The 21911-nt window shown below is 33.3% G+C and overlaps 1 protein-coding gene across 1 annotated transcript in view; it reads left to right on the forward strand.

The window, feature by feature from the left end:
* Positions 1 to 21911, forward strand: part of LOC123660473 (protein lozenge-like) — a 58786-nt gene that overhangs the window by 14896 nt on the left and 21979 nt on the right. Inside the window, exons 3-4 of the mRNA XM_045595545.1 lie at positions 8016 to 8129; positions 14633 to 14803. Of these exons, the coding sequence (XP_045451501.1) occupies positions 8016 to 8129; positions 14633 to 14803 (285 nt within the window). The remainder of the gene's footprint in view (positions 1 to 8015; positions 8130 to 14632; positions 14804 to 21911) is intronic.

Genomic DNA, 21911 nt, shown 5'->3' on the forward strand with positions numbered 1-21911 from the left:
TCAAACGATTACGCTACTAACTTAATTTGCATAATTATTAGTAATATTGTTAGCTCATTACTACCGCCTGTGTATTGCTGTTGCTGTTACTCTAATATTATCGACATATTCATAACCGTACTATCGAAAGTGATAATCGAAAATAGAAATCGTTATATATATGTGCATATTTAACAAGTTGTCTTGAACAATTTCGCTTGCGAAGACATTTGTAGCTAGTGTTTACTTCGAAAAAAACAAAATTTCAGATCAAAAGTAGTTTCTTTAGAAGGTACTGTTACAATTGACAATTATAAATGGCTAAATATCCATTCCGTTAATGTTATTCTGTCATGACGTAGGTACTTTCGCACTTTATTTGAGAGTATACCAGTTCTTGGTAACTATTTTACCTTGGAAAAGATTGACGTTCTAAAATTGAAAATGATGGAACGTCAATGACCGAGAATTTATTGTGCTCCCTAATTGGAGCAGAATTACTATGGAAAATGGGCTCCTTCTAACTTATTATTTGAAGCTATTTAAATCGTGTTCTTACTATCGATCCAGTGATATTAATTAAGAAGTTATTTTATTATTGATTTTAAGAAGTAGTCAGATTATTGGTTAAATTTAATTTGTAAACAATAACTCATAATAAACCTGTCAAAACATACACAATAGACTTATTAATCGACCACTGTTTTGCCAATGTGACAATTATAATACCAGAATTGCAACCCCTAGAAAAAGCACTTGCTCGGTAATGGGAAATTTATGTATTTTTCACTACAATACAGTAACAATATATTATTAGTTTAATCATGTGTCGAGCAGTCTTTATGTGTGTCTACGCAGTAGATCTATACAGACTTTTTTTTTAATAGTTTTAGTCACTTTACATATCGAAATCGGATGACACCGTATCAGTTGTTATGGTTTTTGGGTGCATCATAATAGGATATATTTTTTCTCAAGTTTGTTTGGTCGGGTAGGGAACGTAAGACGACACCAGTAGTGAAGTGGCATGGTTATGACATAACATCACAACAGCTCTAATGCGACTTGATGCGATCAGACAAGCGGGCACTGGTGTGCACCAATTTTGGATATCGATATTGTTGTTATTAATATCGATGAAGGATAAAAAAATATATATCGATATATTGACCATCTCATAATTTCGATTATAACTATGAACAATGATTCATCGTATTAGTTTTTTATTAGAACGTCTAATCATTTTTTTTTTTCTTGATCAAATGAATAATTTTGTAATAATGAAGTAATGTTTGAAATAGTTCTACTCGGTTTTTCGCACATCGGTCTTTGATATTTGCAAGAATATTTGACAATATTACTTATGCTCTGTGTACGTATGGATTTTAAATATACATATGTTCTAAACTGTTTTCCCCTACAGTATTCAATACTTGCAATAATGGTTGACAATGTGTATTATATTTCCCTCTATTTGTACAAATTATATAATTGCTGCAACTAATTGCCTTCCAAAACAAAGGGACTGTTTACCAATAAGGCCTTACGTTTAAAGGTTTTGTATACTTGCATTAATATAATAGATACAAAACTACGGACGTAAACGTTGGTATTATTTGATTACATGAATAAAATATACTTGTAGTAGAAACCAAATGAAATGAACGTAAAAATTGTAACGCAAATTCGATATAAAAAAAAAACTATCGTTCCTCAATCTCATCATCAGCCTGAACACATAATTAGGAGCGAGCGGTCGGCACGTAAACGTCGTGACCAGAGTGTGACCAAATCATTTTGTATAGCGGTCATCATCATACAACTTTGTCTCCTCTTTTTGTTCATGCAAACGTAGATTTGATAGCAACAGATGGGATTAATGAACCTTTTCAACGATGTTCTTGACTGCTTTTTTTTTTCATTGGAAGACAATGTTTTGATTGTTGTTATTTTTTTTTTGAAGATTTGTTATTTTTTTATTGAATCAGCTGTAATCTTTAAGTGACAAATTCACTACGTAATCAGGATTTTTTTCACTGCCACTATATAAGCATCGGTACGCGAGTAATCTTCTCTCACAAATGTCATTTAGGATTTACGCTCGATCGTAAATCAAGATGGCTGCCATTCCGTCCCTACCCTCACTCCACAACCCACCTGCGCCCGCGCGCAATAATTGAATATTTCACGCGGCTCTCTCAACACCTCCTGGAGACGACCGTTCATATACAATGTTTAATTTTATAGCCTCGCACGTATTGTGTTAGGTCCTAAACTCTTGATGAGTGATCGCGCGAAATGCATTAAGTTTAATAGCGATTTTAAATGCAATATTTCACATCGTCCGCGACACGCCTTTGGAGTTTAGCGGCCAATGTTTTATGGTGATTTGTTTGGGTATTGCAATGTCCCATCGTCGTCGCTCTAATGTTGCTTTGTGACGAGAAAGCGACACCGATATTGAGATCTCACGGACGGAAAATATAAAATGACGAACAGTATATCACGTAGCTTTATTCAGGTCACGTATTACTTGACTTACCCGATATTATCATATAGGAGAAACATGAACTTTATTTTCATAGTTATACTCAGTCGATGTTTCTAGGTCTAATAGTGAATCAAAGTTAATTCGTTAAAAGTTCGTTATTAGTTTTGAATAATAATTGGTAGAATGAAAGAGATACACATACGAGTAAGACAATTCACAAAAAAATGTTCTAACAGTCGGATGCTACCTAGCACAAGCATTGTCTATCGTAGGAACAGACGACCGTGTGTGTATGTTATAAGATATTTATTCATTATTATTATTATTACTATTTTATTTTGTTTCTAATTGATATACACATGTATTTATGTTCTGCTAAAAGTATTTTAAAATATTTGAAATTTATTTTTGACTGTATTGTACATAAAGCTTTTAAATATAGCAGTGTAGGTATTTGCAATTACACATGCACACATATGATCCAATACGGTTTACCTTTACAGCTATACAGGGCATCAAAATACAATATTTTTTACACAATAGCTTATAATAATATTTCGAGCGAGCAAAATATAGTATGAGAAAGACGATACTAAACATACAAATCAAAAATTTGAAAAGTTAATTTTATATTTGTATGTAAAGATTACTTTAACATCCATGTTTGATGTTATATAGTGTTTCATAGTGTTTAAACGTTATCTGGCAATATTTTGTTTTACTTGAAACCAATTTGTTAGGACTACATATATGTATATTTTTTTTATATTTTCGTTTATCGTTGTGTCATACATATAATTAAAACAAGTCTTAACTCGCATCGTATATCAGGAAATGGTTTGCACACGTATCGTTATCGGTCGAAACCGCAATGAAATTTAACAAATCGATGTAGTTATCAGCTATCTATTATTTATATGTAGGTTTTTATAATGTGTTGTTTTGAAGTATATGATAAGGTAGTAATGGTTAAAATATTTATAATAGACATTATAAATAAAAATTAAGACTGGATCAATTACTGTCAATTTTTTTATTAATTTTTAATACGTTGGAGAAGGTTTTTTATTGAAAAAATTTCGAAAATAGTTGCAAATTCTTCAACTTCGCGCGTTTGACAGTTCTCAAGACAGGACAATATCAGCTAGTATATAACATAATAGTAACTTGTAGGTATAGAAAGTCTTTTCGTATTTCCTAGTAAAAAGTTACAATAAAATCTTTTTGACTGTGTTCTTTGTAACTGGCTGGTTTTGATACCATGAAAATTTGACGTTTTAAAAATGAAATTGAAAAGTAAAAAGAGTTTCCCGCCACTTTCATCATTTGTTTTTCGGTCCACCAAAATGGGTGAATCCAACAAAAAAATCAGTACATTTTAAAGTGTTACTTTAAAAAAGAGAAAAGAATGCGAGTCAAGATAAGAAAAAAATTTGTGACGTTGGACTAGTGCAGTGTCAGTGTGAGAAGCACGAAATTAGTTCAAGCGCTTTCAGTCTGGAAACTTTTATGTCTAAGATTCATTTCGCTCTGGTTGCCCAGTTAAGGATAAACCTGACGACATTTCTGAAAAAGTGGAGCTAGATCTATATTTGAGTAGTTACGATATCTGACCATAAAACAGTTTCTACCCATTTGAAAAAGGCTGGCTACACAAAAAAGCTCGATACATGGGTGCCACAAGAACTCACTGAAAAAAACCTAATGGACCGTGTACACATTTAAGATTCTCTCGTAAAACGTAATGATATCGAACCATATTTGAAGAGATTAATTGAGGTGACGATAAGTAGATAACCAACGATAATAATGTCCAAAGGAGATTATAGTCAAAGGTCAATCAAGCTGCAGAGACAATCGCGAAAATCGGTTTGACACGCAATAAGCTTGAGCTTTTACTGCCAGACACAACCATCGATTCGGGTTTCTACTGTCAGAAGCTGATGAGACTTAGCAAAAAATTGAGAATAAACAGCCAGAGTTAATTAACAGAAAATGTGTGGTCTTTTATCACAACAGCGCCCGAATACGTTTTTAGACACCCAACGAAAATTGAAAGAGTTTGACTGGGAAGTTTTAATGCATCCACCATATAGTCCCGATCTTGCATCACCCGATTTCCGTCTGTTTCAGTCTTTTCAGATTTTCTTTCTCTAGATAGTGTAAAGTTAAGATCAAGAGAGGATCGACTACTACTACAACTACTTGTTGCAGTTTTTTAATAAGAAGTCCCAAAATTTCTACAGTAACGGAATTCTATCACCAACTTAAAGATGGCAGCAAGTTATCGAACAAAATGGTACACAGATACTAATTATTACTAGAGATTGATATAAATAAATTTTGTAAAATCTTACTTTAAATTTCTAAATAAAATACGAAGAAACTTTTTCCCCGACGATATAAAATACACTACTATGTACTCGTATATGGATCAAGCTCCTATCCTTCTTCTAAATGGCGAATTTTTATATCTACAACTACTATAGATCAAACTTTAGACTATGGCTCATCATACCAAAACAGTAGCTATACCTATATGTCAACACGGGAAAACCTAAGATCTTTAACAGATTATAATATCAATTATTTAAATTAAAACCTGTTTTTATTTAAAAAGCTGATAGTCAAAACACAAAAATCAAGAATACATTAAAACCACATGGATGTAGTCGAAAAATCCATGACATGATATGATCATATTTAAAGTCAGTGGTAAAATAACATGTAGAAAGAAGAACAAGTCATTTAACATGCTGTAGTATATCATCAACTTGACGTCGATTTTCATAATATAAGACTCGTTAGGCTATGATTGGTTATTATTAGCAGTCATAAAAAATTAAAAAGCTATATACCCTAATACTATACCTATATATATCTAAATACTATATAATATCCACAATATGTAAGGCGCGAATTCATTCGAGATTTTACCTATTTTTAAATATATCTATAGTTACTAAGTAGCCTCTATGAATTGAAACGTAATCATTTATGTAAATTTCCTGTAGATAACGTAGCTTTGGGTGAGTTTTTGGAGTATCCTCCTTAAGAAACAATGTAAGGCCCGAAGTATAAAAACATATGGGAATTTAAATCGTTTGAAACAACCGATACTGACGCTGTGCGTTAGGGTACGAGTTCTTTAAAAACTATAGGACAAGTTTTATCGTGCAATGGTTAGACAATTATAATTGTATATCATTGATATCATGTAAAAATATACTCCACATTTAGGCATTCCTCATTCAATTCAGCGTCCTCGGTGCGACAGCGTTCTCGGTGCGACAAAGTCAGCCCTGCGGTTACCAACCCGCCTGCCCAGTGTGGGGACTATGGGTACGCCATGAGTTCACGGCATTTTTGGCGCGAACTTGTGGCGGTCTATGTCCAGCAGTGGACTGCGATAGCCTGATATGTGATGATTGTACGGTTCCTTATAAATACGAACAGCTTAATAAGTATACGATACCTCAAAAATAAACATATATATTTATAAAGTAGTCAGCAACAAGCTAAAACTATAAAGTTAATTACGAAATTCCTTACTAAAAGCTCCTAATGCAAAAAGGAATTCATAATAGCGCGACCGGCACGAGCCAGGATGAATCAATCATTTATACTAAATCGAGTGCGCTACACGCGAATTATCTGCATTAGACATGTTAATCCACTCATTTTAACTGTAATTTTATTCCGTATTTATCGGTGCATTCATTACTGGCGACCGCAAATCGTGCACCCAAAAAGCTCGCTATTTTCCATCGGCTGGTCATAGGGCTGTCGTTTTAATGATAACATGTAGCTTTTTTATTTGTGATAGTTCTACGCTACTTGTTATTGTGGTGTTAACGCTCACGTTGACAGCCCTAAGGCTTTCGTACATTTCTTTCGGCTGTGCTACACATGTGAAGATGGTATTGAATTAGTCAAACTGGTGTAAATAGGTAATCGGGTTGAAAATCGAAAAAAAATCTAATATCATTTTATATATCATAATAGTAAATTATAGTAGCTTCTTTTTTAATGAGATGAGAATGTGACACATGTTTTTGTTCATTTTTTGTTTTCATTAAACATTATTATCTCATTAATAAAAAAAATGATTATTAGAAAAAATCATTTAAGTAAAAATCTAAAATATATTCAATTATCAACCTTAAAATGTTAAGTTGTTTATTTTTTTAACATACACTTTTTCTATTATTATCCTTGACGTAAGCTTAAGGATAATGCCAGCCCTACACATTTTGCAATAGTCCTGGATGTGCAACATACGTGAGGGTGTCATTCAACAATATTTAACATACATCAACCTATTTTGAATTTGTTACTGGCTTCCCTAAATAGGAACATTGTTAATTTAATGTGCATTTTAATTAGATATTCGTTGAGTTCGCGCTAATTTTTGGTATATTAATTAACAAGCAAAACCAAAAATTTCATAATCATTTATATTTTTCCAACACTCTATTTCCTATTATGATAGCTGTGTACTCATAATATGAGTTTCATAATTTAGTAGTGGCTTTCAATGGGGCCAAACGATTAAATAATATTCCATAAATAATATAAGTAAATGTGAAGTTTCTATTTTTTTTAAGCCAAAGTAAAATATGTGTCAGTTGTGTAATAAAATTGTATGAGTATACTATACTAGCAAAACAACGTTGCGTGTTTTGCCATATATGTTATTAACCCCTTAATCCCCCACTTATAACTTAGGGGTATGAAAAATAAATGTTAGCCGATTCTCAGACCTATTCAATACGCACACAAAATTTCATAAAAATCAGTCCAGCCGTTTCGGAGGAGTATGTCAACTAACATTGTGACACGAGAATTTTATATATAAGATTTTATTGTTGAGTTATTGAGGCGAAACGAAGCAGAAAGTGTCTTGTTTAAACTGTGAACAACCTGACCTGAAAAAAATACCTTAATTTTGCATAAGTTCAAAGTCAAAAAACACTTATCTCAAGTTAGTAGTATCGTGCTTCTGTGGTGAGTAAGCTAATCAGAGCTCCTGAATGGTCCTGGTCGTTGGTACAGTCTGCAACGTGTTTGTAAGTTTCCTGGTGTTGCAAGCGCCCATATGTTACGGAAGCCACTTACCATCAGCAGAACTGTATGCTTGTTTGTCACCCTAGTGGTACTAAAATATAATAAAGATATGTACTTACTTACACATAGACAAATAAATTTTAACTGAGGTAGGGCACATTAGGAAATTTCCTACACAAAATATAAAGCAGCCCGACTAGGGTAGTACGTCGACCTTACAGAAGATCACAGCTAAATAATACTGTTTACAAGCAGTGTTATGTTCCTGTTGGTGAGTAAGGTGACCAGAGCTCCTGGAGGTGACGTCAGGACTGCGCTCGCAATTCTTCTGGTGTCGCAGACGTCTATAAGCTACGGTAATCGCTTACCATCAGGTAAGCCGTACGCTTGTTTGCAGACCCAGCAGTATAAAAAATATATACAACTTATTTTAGGTGTAATAGTAAATATTAGTAAGTTTTTATTGTCTTTGTTACAGGGAAAAGTTTTTCGTTAACAATAACAATATCGACGACGCCACCTCAAGTAGCAACATACCAAAAAGCCATCAAAGTTACGGTCGATGGACCTCGAGAGCCTCGCTCTAAAACTAGTAAGTAAATTTCTATTACATTTTTCGAAAATAAAAAAAACTTAGACTTAGTAATAATAACAATTATAAATATATAATAATAAAAATTACAATTAAGTACCTTAATGGTTAAAAATGTGCACATAAGTTCAAAATCAATTTAAGACACTTCGATAAGTATTTATTTATACATAAGAACATTGTTAGTTTGATATTTATACAATGCTTTGTTGTTTACACAAAACTTGCCACGATTCTAATAAATTATTTTCATCTGATATGAACAGGTTTCTGTAGCGACACACTTCGTTGAGACATATATTATGTCTTCAAAGTTACTTATAGCTGCCAATTATTTTATTAAATAATAAATGTTTTATCACTAATCATTATTAGTTATAAGAAATTAGTAGGTACTTTTTATTCCCGTTGTCCAAAGGGAAGTCCAAAGGGATTCTAAACACAAATATATAAAAAAGTGAAACTAATTTGATGTGATTTAATCATCTAAGTAAGATAAATTAAGTCAACATTAGAAAAAATATCGATATTGACTACAAAGTAAATCATACGATTTCTCGTACTCACTAATATACAATGTAGTTTATAGCAATTCGTATATATCTATATTTTATATTATATACAGTGTAATAAAAAATCAGAGAACCCGGTTCTTTTTAACCGACTTCAAAAAAGGAGGAGGTTACTCAATTCGACCGTAAATTAATGTATGTTCGGGGATAACTTCGTCGCTTATGAACCGATTTTGATAATTCTTTTTTTGTTGGAAAGGAGATATCCCTGGTGTATTACCATGATAAAGAAACCAGTATCTGATGATGGGATCCCAGAGAAATCGAAGGAAAATTGAAAACCCGCATAACTTTTTACTGGTTATACCAATTTTGATGATTTTTAGTTTAATCGAAAGCAGGTGTATCATGTGGTCATATTTAAATTTCATCGAGATCTGATTACAAATTTTGGAGTAATCTTTGATAATGCGTATTTACTTGACTATTTTTTCGTCTACCTACGTTGTATTACTTGTCGATATAATTAAAGTCGATTTTTTTCGTTTGCCTGCAAACACAATTATACACCAAAATTTTAAAGAAATGGAATTACTAATTACGTTATGTACTACTAACTCGGGCTAATTATTCGTATTTACGTAAATTAAACGTTCATAAACTTATTTATAAATTTAAAACAAATAATAATAATCATTCACTCATAGTTAAACCTCCGTGTGTATTTAATATAAAACTAAATTAAACATAAATCGATGCACACGTCATTGGCCGGGGTAAAATTTTGTTATTACTCGATGCCCTGTTACAAAAACCACACGAGAGACGTAAACAATTAAAATATTTTATGGACAGTTCTATTATTATCGCATATAATTTTCATACACGATACAATGTTTGCGGCGTTGCTATCTACTAGTAGATAACAATTTTCTTCCCACGGGACCTGGTGTGGTGATATATCGTTAGGTCATCCGGCGAAGGACGCTCAGGAATATTTATAATAATAGTTTCGGTTATGTTTTATTGTTTCACACCGATTACAATTTTGTAATTCAATGTTGATTACTTGGCGTTTCGTTTCGCAATTATTTTAAAACATCACAGTTTAAATTTAATAAATATTTTTTAATATTTAAAAATATGTATATTGATTCAGAGTGTTCTTTCTTTATGTACTCAAAAAAAAAGTTATAGAGTTATATTGTCATTAGCATTTATACCCTAATATGATTCACAGTAGAGTATTATTGACAATATTGTTATGGACTTTAAAAAAAACAATTTCGATTTAATATTACGAAATATCATAATTATGACGTATTAATGAAAATTATAATGATGCCTTCGCCTTCCGCTATTGCCATCCAGGCAGTCACGCGAAACTAAGGACTCGTTTAAAAGGCTCGAACTATCGAAATTGGCTGTCGGAAGGTAAAAAAGCACGTTACGCCATATGGAGTAGCAGAGCCGACGGCAAACAATAGTGGAATTATACCAGTAATAAGTTTCACTCACGCACGCAACGCAACTGCTCCTGGATCACCTTTGTACTGACGGAAAACGAACGGTCGAGACAAATATTCAATAAAATCTTCTGTTCCGACTGTTTATACTAATATGTATACAACTTGGTAAGTTTGAGCAGATATGTATATGAAAGTTCCGTAACACTATACTGTACATATATTTACTATACTATACATATATTTAAATAAAAGTAGGTGAAGATAAAAGAGATTGGTTGTACCCCCATGAATGTTGAATTTAATTCATTGCTTGTTGTCCGTGTAGTATTTTTATTAGAATAAATATTCTGTAAAAAATCCAGTTCTTAGCTTTTATAATTTTAAAGATACTGACAGTTCTGAGACAGACAGACGGATAACAAAATCTTAGTTATATGGTTCTGAAATTATGGAACCCTAGAATTGACCTGTGCTCGCTACATTAAAATTACAAAAAAAGTTGAAAGTAATTTATACCTATTTTGACAAAAAAATGTTAGTTTTTAACCATATGTGAGTTTGATGACGTCATATAACCTATGACATTAAAGACAGACAACACTTCCACGAATTGAAAAAAATATTTTTATTAACATCGGTTAAGGTAATCAAGTTCTAGATAAATACTTAAACAGTTCTATAATGCTGTATAAATATATACATATAGTACACACTTTATGATCCTACCGTACCTAAGGTAATAATTATACCTTTTTTTTGACCCAGAGGAAACCCCTAACGGATGCCTCCAGCCCGGGGAAGCTGGAAGGTATGTCCGATTCACACGGACTAAAACCTCTGGGGTGTTCCTTCGCTCGCCTGGGGTGGGATCACGGGGACGCTAAGCACTTCCGCGATCCTGCCGGTGTTGCCCAATTAAGGCCCATCACCAAAAGCGACTTCCGAGAGGCTCCCTAGAACACTAAGGTTGCCTTCCTCTTTGGGACTGTGAAATGCGGATGATAAATCCCCCGGTATATCACCCGCTGGTCCGGCGTTAGGGCGGCAGGTTGGCTAGGTAAGCCTGCGTCGCCGACCGCGCTTTTCGCGACGACTTGGGAGCAAGTTTAGATCCTGTTCCCGCTCCCGCTCAGCCGCTTCCTTCCGCAGCATTACGGCACTGCAGAAGGTGGAAACTGCATCCCAGCTTTCCTCACTGCCAACCATGGCCACAATCAAGGCCGACAGTGAGAGATCCGCTCCGATGATTACCAATAAGGCACTGCGCTCCGCACTCCACGCTGGGCAGGCAACGCGCGTATGCTCCGCCGTGTCCTCGGCGCCGACGTCGCAATGCTGATATCCCGACGTCGGCTCCCGCCCCAACACTCGGCACAGATAGCGACCGAAACAGCCGTGCCCAGTCAGCATCTGCGCCAAGTGGAACGATACCGCACCGTGTCGTCTATCGACTCAGCCACGTAGGACGGGCCGAATTACCGCCAATAGTTTCCGGCTCATCTTTGGGTCCTCCAGGCTCACCGACCACTTCCGGAGGAGATCGTCGCGAGCCGCTCTCCTCCATCGTGCGACCTCTTGCGAAAGAGGCGGTTCCCCCCTTAGGTGCGCCTCCATTACGTGCCAGAAGACCGATGCGTGGACTTCGGCCTCTAATTCCCACGGGGGGCTGCTGGTGAGAAGGCACGATGCAGTGTAGGACACCGTGCAGTACGCTTTTGCAGCTCGCAGCGCGATAGCACGTTGTGACCTGCGAATCAACTTCACGTTACGGGTGCACAGTGCGTCTGCCCAGATCGGTGCGCCATATAGCCCCATCGACTGCACGACTCCTATGTTGAGGCGTCGGCACTTGTCGCTGGGCCCTTTCAGATTCGGCAGTAGGCCTCCGAGTGCCCTGGCAGCGACTAGAAGTTTCGGGGCCAGCCGCCGGAAATGTTCATCGAACCTCCATCGACCGTCGAGAACGATCCATAGATACTTCATCGTCGACCCGACGGCGATGGGGGTACCTCCGACGACTATCAACGTCCCGGGTGGGGGTGCGCCCCTGGGCCTGTGAAAGGCCAGGACCTCCGTCTTATCTAAGGTCACCTGCAGCTCGAGAGCCTGAATCCTGGTCACCACCTGCGCGATAATAATTATACCTTCCTGTTCTTTATTGAGTCGGGTAATAATAAAAAAGTAAGCGTAGACTTTTTTCAGAACCTTTTTACATTTGAGTTGAATTTGAGTCAAAAAAAAATATCTGTGGCTCAAACAAATACACAGTACATAATAATAGATATATGGCAACAATACCTAAAAAACAATTGAAATCAAATTTTGTATAAAAATTTTATTAAACAAAAAAGAATACATACATCATTATTTTATTCGATTCCACTGTTATCGTAATTAATTACGTTTCATATGAAATAAACTTTTTTTTTTCATTTGAAACGTAATTAATTACGATCATTTAAGGTAATTCCGCACTTCGGTAATCAGATGACAACGACATTCATTCTAACTCTAAAACTCTCTCTCTAAATTATTATAGATAAGATAAAATAGTATTTTTGTTTCGCTTTATTTTTAAGCTATTAGTATAAATAAAATTTTGATAACGTTAGAAAAGAAAAAAGCGAGAAGCGGACTTGGGAAAATTTGGGAAAATCTTAAGAACTGAGCAAAAATTCGAACAATGATGGAACTAAATACTTATTCATGCAATATTTTACGAATACAAATACTAATAATAATGATTGATTAAGAGTGTTGGAAATTTTATATTTTTTGACCAAGTGTCAAAAAAGTGTTGACTTATACGTCCTTATGGACTGTAGTAAATAGTAGTATATGTACACTTCTTGACAGCACGAATCAGTTCTAGAATTCTTAGATTATTGTAAATATATATATTATAACCTACAGTTTGATAGCGTTGATACATTATTTTTGCGGTTAGGTTGATAACATAATATATATTACACATACACTCATATATAGGATAGAAGAATACGACGAGATATAATACAAAACAAGAGAATGTATGTTTGAATGCACTAAGACCAGATGTAGTAGTAATCCGATTTTAAAAAATCTGCTAGTTTTCAAAACTTTAACCATGAAAGGTATAGCATGTTAGAAAATACGTTATTTTAACTAAACTTAATACATGGCTCAATAATAAGTAGTAATGTTCATTAAACTATAATCACGACGCACATAAATAAACGGCAAAATGAAAACCGTGCTTATAGCACTGATATCCCAAACAAAGAGTTGAGAACAAAAGAGGTACTTAGCGTATAAGCCTCAACTCTGCCGGACAAGAAAGGAAGATCTCGCACAAGGGACTTAAAAGTTTGCGTTAATAGACTTAATTTGTAGATGCCCCGATGTAAGCCGCTTCGAACTGACCCTCTTTTATCGTGATGTGCCTTTATCTAATCTGTTATCGACTATCGATACAATTTTAGTATTTTCTAAAATAAAAAGAAAATATTGTTTTACACAATTCAATTAATGATTGCAATAGGATAGGGAATACATTTTATTTAATTAGCTTATACTTTTTTAATCTACCTATGAATAGATAATGTAGTGTGTAGTTTAATCCTATTATTGTCGATATTATACAATTTAACTAAAAATAAAAATAAACTAAAGTTATAAATACTTATTTTAAAATAAAATATACGGAAATTACTTTTTACAATTACATTTATTACTTAAAAATTCAATGACATAACTTGTAAAAGTACAAAAAATATTAATTACTAGAAGTGCTGGAAAATTTTATCGATTAATATAAAGTCAAATCTCTAAATTTTTGTATAGTAAGAATTAACTTTAAATTTGTTTGAGTCGATTTCACGGCATAATTGTAGCGTATTTTGTTACATTGTGTAAACTCATAAGCTAATTATGTGCACATTTTTTCATCTGTGGGGATCGAACTAATAATGGCGGTGTCTTTCAAATACCGGCGCTAGGGATTTCGGCGCGCAACCTGTCATTATTTATTTTGAAGAATAAAAACTTTGTTACTAATAAGGTGACTGACACATGGCTATTTCATTTGAACCCAGGAAATGCGTTCGTGTTTTTTTGTTTTTTGTTTCGGAAGTTGGTTTATGTTATATTGTTATTCTAATAAAATGTTCTGAATTTAAATTAATTCTATCTTGCTATAAATAATATTTATAAACATTAAGAAATATATTAAAGTGTAATAAATATATCTACATTAAATTAATATTATAATTATAAAATAATGTGTAAAATATAGCAGTAATTAATTTGCTCGTCATAATAAATTAGTGTACCTATATAGAATATAATACATTACATACCTTTTTGATAGCAATGAAATTACAATAATTATTATAGATTCATAACTCTTTTACACATTGACCTAATAATATATTATTCGATAATATCTGATTCTGATTTCCAACTTAATTAAAGAATAACCTGCTAAAATACACTAACTAACCGTTTTCGTTTCCTATTTCATTAAAATCATTAGTTATTCTAGGCACAAATGCATCGAGTCATCAAATCAGGACGATCGGCTTCCAACGGCCTTTTATCTCCGGCTCATCGATGGCGCTCCGCGAGATGGAGTACAAGTCATCGTCGAGGACGCTGCGGTCGCTCTCGCACGAGGAACGAGAATATAAGCCCAATGCTAACTTACCACCTGAAGGTAAGAAATAAGGATATTGTGTAATTTTTTAACATTAGGTCCACATTGTTTTTCTTTAACTATTTCAAAATTTAGAAGGTTCTATAGGAGGCTGTTTTTTTTTTTTAAACATTATTAATTGATTTCAAAATGTTTTTATTTTTTTGTCATTGACTATCCAAAACGGTTACATATTCAAAATCGAGAATTAAGAGTATAATAGTTAGAGAAGAGATTATTAGATAGAGATATATAGATATATTTAGGATTGATAGCTTATTTTTATGTTTGAAAGCAAAACTACCAATAAACAATACACTCTGAAACAGACAGATTTAATTTAAACTTGCTCTATTTACAAAGATTATACATCTTATTTATATCGATACATGTAAATATTAATTACTGGGTATTAGAAATAATAAATTAATACATCAAATTCACAGATTCACTGACTCAGTATTGAATGTATATTAACAGTTTTTCCAACTCTTTAGAGTATGTACCTAATTTTCTCTGCATAAATCTAGCGTCATAGTAGGACTAATTTCAACATAATTATGTTCTAAATAACTATGCAAGTGTCCTGAGCCGCTAAATGTATTAACTTCTGCGCTTATTGCACTCACAATCACAACCCTAACTGACTGCCGCCTTATTTACCGAGAGACGAACACTGATGTAAACTAGCGAATCTTCTAGACCTGACACTAATAAATTATTACACTAATTACATTATTTTATAAAATCTTTAACATTACTATATTGTGTCCTTTCTAAAATAGCCCACTTTCTTCTAAAATAGCTCGCTCTTATAATCACGTTACAGTTGTAAGTTAATCATTAATCGGTATCTTTCCAGTGGGTTGTTTTTGACGAGTCCACTTACTACAAATGAATTTATTTTATAATACTGTTTTCAAGGTATAATAATTGATTTTTACCTCGTACTTATGATAATAGGTAAATGAATAAACATATTTTCTACAATTTATTCATTTGATATTAATATCATAATAATGTTTTATTCAAAATTTATTATAATTAGTTTTATAACTAATGACAACTAAAAAACGCACGATATGAAGCTCACATTAGTATCCTCAGTTGTTGCTTTTGACCAACAAACTCCTTCGAGGTCAATATATTAAATATAAATCAATAAGCTTATAGTAAATTTATTGAATAAAGTTCTTTGATAATACGAATAAATTGCAAAAAACACAAGTAAAAAAACACTTGTGTGGACAAAAGCAAGTTAATAACACTATATCCTTATTTTGTATAACCGAGGCACCCTTCGCGGTTAAATACTCGTCACCAGATGGTTAGCCTACGATGAAATATAGCATGATTTTATTCTAGCCTAGCTTATGATATTCATTAATAAACTGTTGTAGTTCAAAAACACTGATTTACAATACAGGACAGTACAGAAGTTTTAAATACTCATAACAGATATAAAAAAGCTATAGATTGAGATCACTGCTTCTGTACTTCTTCTACATTCTACCAAAGCGTCAGATTTCACACATAAAAATCATTTAAAAAAAAGTGACCGTTGTGAAAAACGTGACGAAACAGTTTATGGTTAATATAGATAGGGGCATTTATAAAACTATAATTTTTCCCTCATATAAAATTAATAAGTTTAATATGTCCAGTTCTATATCTTCTTAATTCTCGTTTATATTCTGTGGGGCGTTTACAAGGTAATCCCAGCAGCAGCTTTCATCAGCACGCGGCAATCTGCGCGCGCGCACCTAATGACGGCCATTACGCACATTATTAGCCTCTCCGCTCCATGTCAACTGGTCTTTTTTGATTAGGCAATTTGTATTAGTAGACTTTTCTTAATTTACTTTTTTGTATTACGAAAAAGTATTTATGCTTTTCTAATCACTTCTTTTATTATATTAATATATACATAGACTTGTATATAAAAATTATATCACTTCAGCCTATCGCAGTCCACTGCTGGACATACGTCTTCACATGTACGCGCTAAAAATGGCGCGAACTCATGTCTTTTGCCCATAATCACCAGGCTGAACAGGCGAGTTGGTGACCGCAGGGCTGGCTTTGTTGCACCGAAAACGTTGCTGCCTGTCTTCGGCCTGTGTATTTCGAAGCCAGCAGTTGGATGATTATCCCGCCATCGGTCGGCTTTTTAAGTTCCAATGTGGTAACAAAACCGTGTTATCCCTTATTCGCCTCTTACGACACTCATAGGAAGAGAGGGGGTGTCTATATTCTTTACTACAGCAGAAATAAAAATTATATAGTCGTCATAATAACGTATTTAATATAATTGAAGAACGGTTTACGCTGGGAATTGTCGTAACTATACTTCTATATACTTTACAATACTTTTTTGATTTATCAGTAATATTTATATATTATATATAATATTTATATACTGTTACATTCATAAACAACATAGAATTAGGCCACGACTTATACGGTATTCAACAAAGCTTACTATAATTTAAAAATGATATTGTCTATAATTCAAGGTTAGCCCAGTAGCTGGTTCAATTCTTGACTATAACACGCTTTCGTAATGATCTATTTCCTACCAATAATATGAATTATTACTTACATTATAACATGAAAACTTATTATGTGATTTTGTGAACCCTTAAAAATGATCAAGTTTACCCAATATGATAAAGTTATTATGATATTATTATGATTAAATTGCTGTAAAATTACATAAAACCGAAAAATCGTTATTTTTTTATATGCAACGTTTATATCACACGTTGTATAATATTGATTAACATGATATTTTTTTTATAATTTTTAATGTACTTGTTTAGGTTAGGACGTAAAACATAGAACACAAGAATTTCAAGAATATATCTCATTCCTTTGTTAAATTTCTAATTATATAATTTTTTTTCTTATCTCTATCTGGAAAAATATACGTGTAATATTAACTTGGTATACATACCTACACAATGGCAGACCCTTAATAACTCCTATTGTACACTTTATTTGCAAGGGATTGAGACTTTCACCTGTACCTGTAGGGACAGCCTTACAATTTGTGTTAGCTAGTTGTAAAATTAAAAGATAAATAACTTTAAAAAAAAATAACTGACATTATAAAACTTTTATAGGTACTAAAGAAAAAAGAAGTAAATTATTAAGCATAGACAATAAAATTACGTTTAACCGTTTAATCCCACAAAGTTTCTCGAAGCAAAGCTTAATCTCATCTCCCAATAATACAGTAGTCAGAAGAATCGATACGTGTATATTATATTCCAATGATCAAGTCGGAGGTCCGCAATCGGAATCGGCCAATTACAAGCTGATGGAACACCTTGCTGCGTCCAGGGCAATCACCGTACGACCAGATAAACAATATCGTACCAATCGTAATAACTATTGGAACTAGAATAATATGTTTGTTGTTTCAGATTGTTTCGCTGCTTTGAGGAAATACACGATTTTTGTTATTGCGTGAATGATATGGAAAATAATTGCAATTATTTTAACACGATCAAAAATGTTGCGTCGATTTCGATAACAGTTAAAAATGTAACGGCACGGTCATAAATATTATAACCATTTTTATAATGATGAAAAACGTTTTAAAAAATTTTACAACGTCCTAAAGTATGTTTTAAGATAAATTAGATAAAATTTTGTGTATTATGTAGAGTTTCATATTATTTGGAGCATTTTTTTTTTCATCTCGTGAATGGCTTTATGCTGCGTATATTGAGTCAATGACCTCAGGATAGGCAACAAGAGAAAATAATAACAATAACTTCAAATGCGATCCAGAGAAAAAAACGGACGCGGCACAATGTCATTACAGCAGCGTAACCTGCGTAACGTCGCTCACAGAACTAGAAAACCATTAGATGTGCATAGATTTAGAAGTATTTTATTATTCTTATTGTTCATGAATAGTTACGATTTTCAAATTGACAAAAATATAATTTTACGAGAGAAATGATGGTCCCGATTTATATAATTGTAAATATTCTATTTAAAATAAATTTATATATTAACACTGGGTTTCTTTTTTATAATTGTAAAAATATTAGAGTAAATTAGCAAATTTCATTGAGTGAGTTTCGTTAATAGAGACGAAATAAATAAAATATGCAACGGCAATATTGCGTATACTTTCTGTAAATAAAATATTAAATGAAAGTCGATTTCGAAAACTTTCAATTTAATGAAAAATGTAAAATTACATCGCACCTCATTTCCGGTCCAATATTTTCGATTTGATTGATCAATTTCTATGATCAATATCTCGGGTGCTGATTGACTACCGAGCGCCGTCGCTACAAAGATCATTACTATACGTCTACTTCTTCTATTTCATATTACAACACTCGGTAAGCGCTGACGGTTGGACTATTTTGTTGAAAAAAACCTAACCGACCGAGCTTTGTATTACAAAACGTTGAACAATCGGTTACCGATGGTAGAGTCGTCAGCGCGTATTTCTGCGGTTACACTTACTCAAATAAAGTCAATCTTGGTGCGAGCGAGGGTCCGTGTGAAAATTTGATAACGAAACTATAGATCGATGGGGCTGCAGAAATCGAGGGGCAATAGCTGCGGTTACAATCCGTGTGCTACTGTGGGATGTAATGGCGGGCGTGGGCACGAATTAGCCTTCACACGCCACTGTAGCACGCGCCCTGTTACATGCACATTCGTACGAGTTTCGTATAATTTACTAGCACACGCTGATTATTCTGAGTAGTAACATATTTATCGTACTCATTATACAATTTTGAGATTAACATTTCATATTTTCATACATTTACAAGACTAAACTTTTATGTAAATATAGAATTATAATAGAATTGTGGTATAGTATTATTCAAAATTAAAGAAATAAAAATTTAAAAGTAGTTTAAAGGTATAACATAAATCGAAGTACTAACATGGTCTAAGACGCATCTTGCTAATCTTATTAAAATATACGATGGGCGTGGCGGTGTGGGCAACATTAACTTCTCTAGCCACAAACCACAACTCCTGGACAAACTGGACAGACGGACAAAAATTACCTTTAGCGTACATCACTTTTATAATTGGACATTTTAAACAAAAAAAAAAATAAGTTAAACATCTTTAGAAGTTGCGTCAACAACAATCGCTTATACTGATCACCTTCACAATATAATTTGTTTTACATTAATTTTATGAACTTTAATAAGTCAGTCGATAAAATCGATTACATAATACCAAAACCTAAAATTAATCTAGTTATAAGATATTAAACAGCATTATTATTTTATATATTTCGAAGATTTTGGAAATTCGACAAAATTTAAACCAGCCACTCCCCTCGATAATGCGGCACAGGAAAACTGTCTCGCCATGTTAACAATCCTTAGTATATTATTCAGTTTATTAAGCCTTTCCCCCAACTCGTTACAATCAGCCACTATTTTCCGTGGTTCGTCTTCGCTTGCAATAAATTCGTAAGTGCGCGGTCAAATGAACAGACCGCAAAGCGAAAGAGGAAAACTATCTTAGTTTGGCTTTGTATCTTTTATGTATGTAAAAGCCAAGTCATTTGCGACATAATTTTAATTTTTTTTGTGATTCCATTTTCAAACTAGTGACAAGGTTTTTTGGTCTTCGGTTTTTTAACGAAATTATTAACTGCGAATTAATGTGTTAGTATTTATTAATGCATGCATATGCATGTACACTTTGTTCAATTGCACTCCGCTTGTTTCGAAATTGTTATAGGGGTAGGTACTTTATACGTATTGTTTTTTTTTTCTTTTATGATTTGATGTGCTATTTCGAAAGTTACGCGCGTGTATATATTTAAGGTATTAAATTTTATGTATAAAGAAGATTTACTGCTTTTTATAGCAGAAGGTTTTTGGAGGACTATTAAATGTCAATAAAAACACTAATATGAGCAAAATATGTTAACCATAAGATGATAGCTAGCTCGTGTCTTTACGGTTTATACGTATGTAACCGCAGACCGAACTATTTCAGATCAACATATCATTTCACACCATGGCTTTCGATTATTTAACTAGGGTATACGATTTGATCCTGTTTTGTTTCTTAGTATTTTAAGTCTAATCGGTAGATATAATATTTACAATCTATAGGGTTGTGCCTATATTTTATAAAATATTTTATAAAATATAGGTACAACCCTAAAATATAATTAAAATATAATAAATAATATTAAAACGATATAATTTATATACATTCAACATGATATAATTTATAACAATTTTATATATATTACACTTAAAAAAGTTTTTTGTTCACGTTTGTCTGTCTTTGTCTTAGCCGGGTGCGTCAAACAAAAATATTTAAAGATTTAATAAATCGCTAGTACAGTTAGTTGTATTATACAATTAAAACTGGGTAACACATATACCACAAAATTTTTATGATACCACAAATTGTCTTGGATAAATTAAATTATCACAACGCATCTGATTAAGGTGACTAATTTTTATTAACATGAAGCCACAGTAAAGGCACACCTGAATACAAAAATGGCTCTCATCTTTCTTGGAGCGTTAACTCTTTGAAAGGCTTCTATTTCTTACTTCCGTTTTCAACTATTACAATTTTTCATATCTACATCGGCCCATTAATGCAATTGGCTACTGATCTCTCGATTTAGTAATATAAGTTTGCTCCATCTTCGAGGGTCAGGTGGATCGAAACACGGCGTAATGTCTCGCATTTGCGGTCGCTGCCGGCAGGATACGAGCGTGTAGCGTAATGAGCAACACATAACGAAACCTTACAAATAATTCAACCCACGAAAAAAACACACCGAATCACGTACTTTAAAGGAAAAAGTATATCGGATAGCACCGTGTAAACTCTTTTCTCTTTCAATCGTAAACGAGTGAGGGAGATGCAAATTTCATAATCGCCCCCGACATTGTCTGATACAATTTCGAGGTGTTCATCATACTCAATACAATCAATTATTGTTCTACGTGTTGCTCGAATACCTTCTGTCGGTAGTCTGTTTATGAAAAAAATTATTATTAATATGGTTTGCCGTAATTTGTGTTCCGAGTACGAATGCATTTTTTGTATTAACCATTTAACTGCATAGTTAAAACCGGTAATTTCATGAACTGGATATAAA

Source organism: Melitaea cinxia, chromosome 15 (genome assembly GCF_905220565.1).
Source record: "Melitaea cinxia chromosome 15, ilMelCinx1.1, whole genome shotgun sequence".
In the NCBI taxonomy this organism is placed as follows: Eukaryota; Metazoa; Arthropoda; class Insecta; order Lepidoptera; family Nymphalidae; genus Melitaea; species Melitaea cinxia.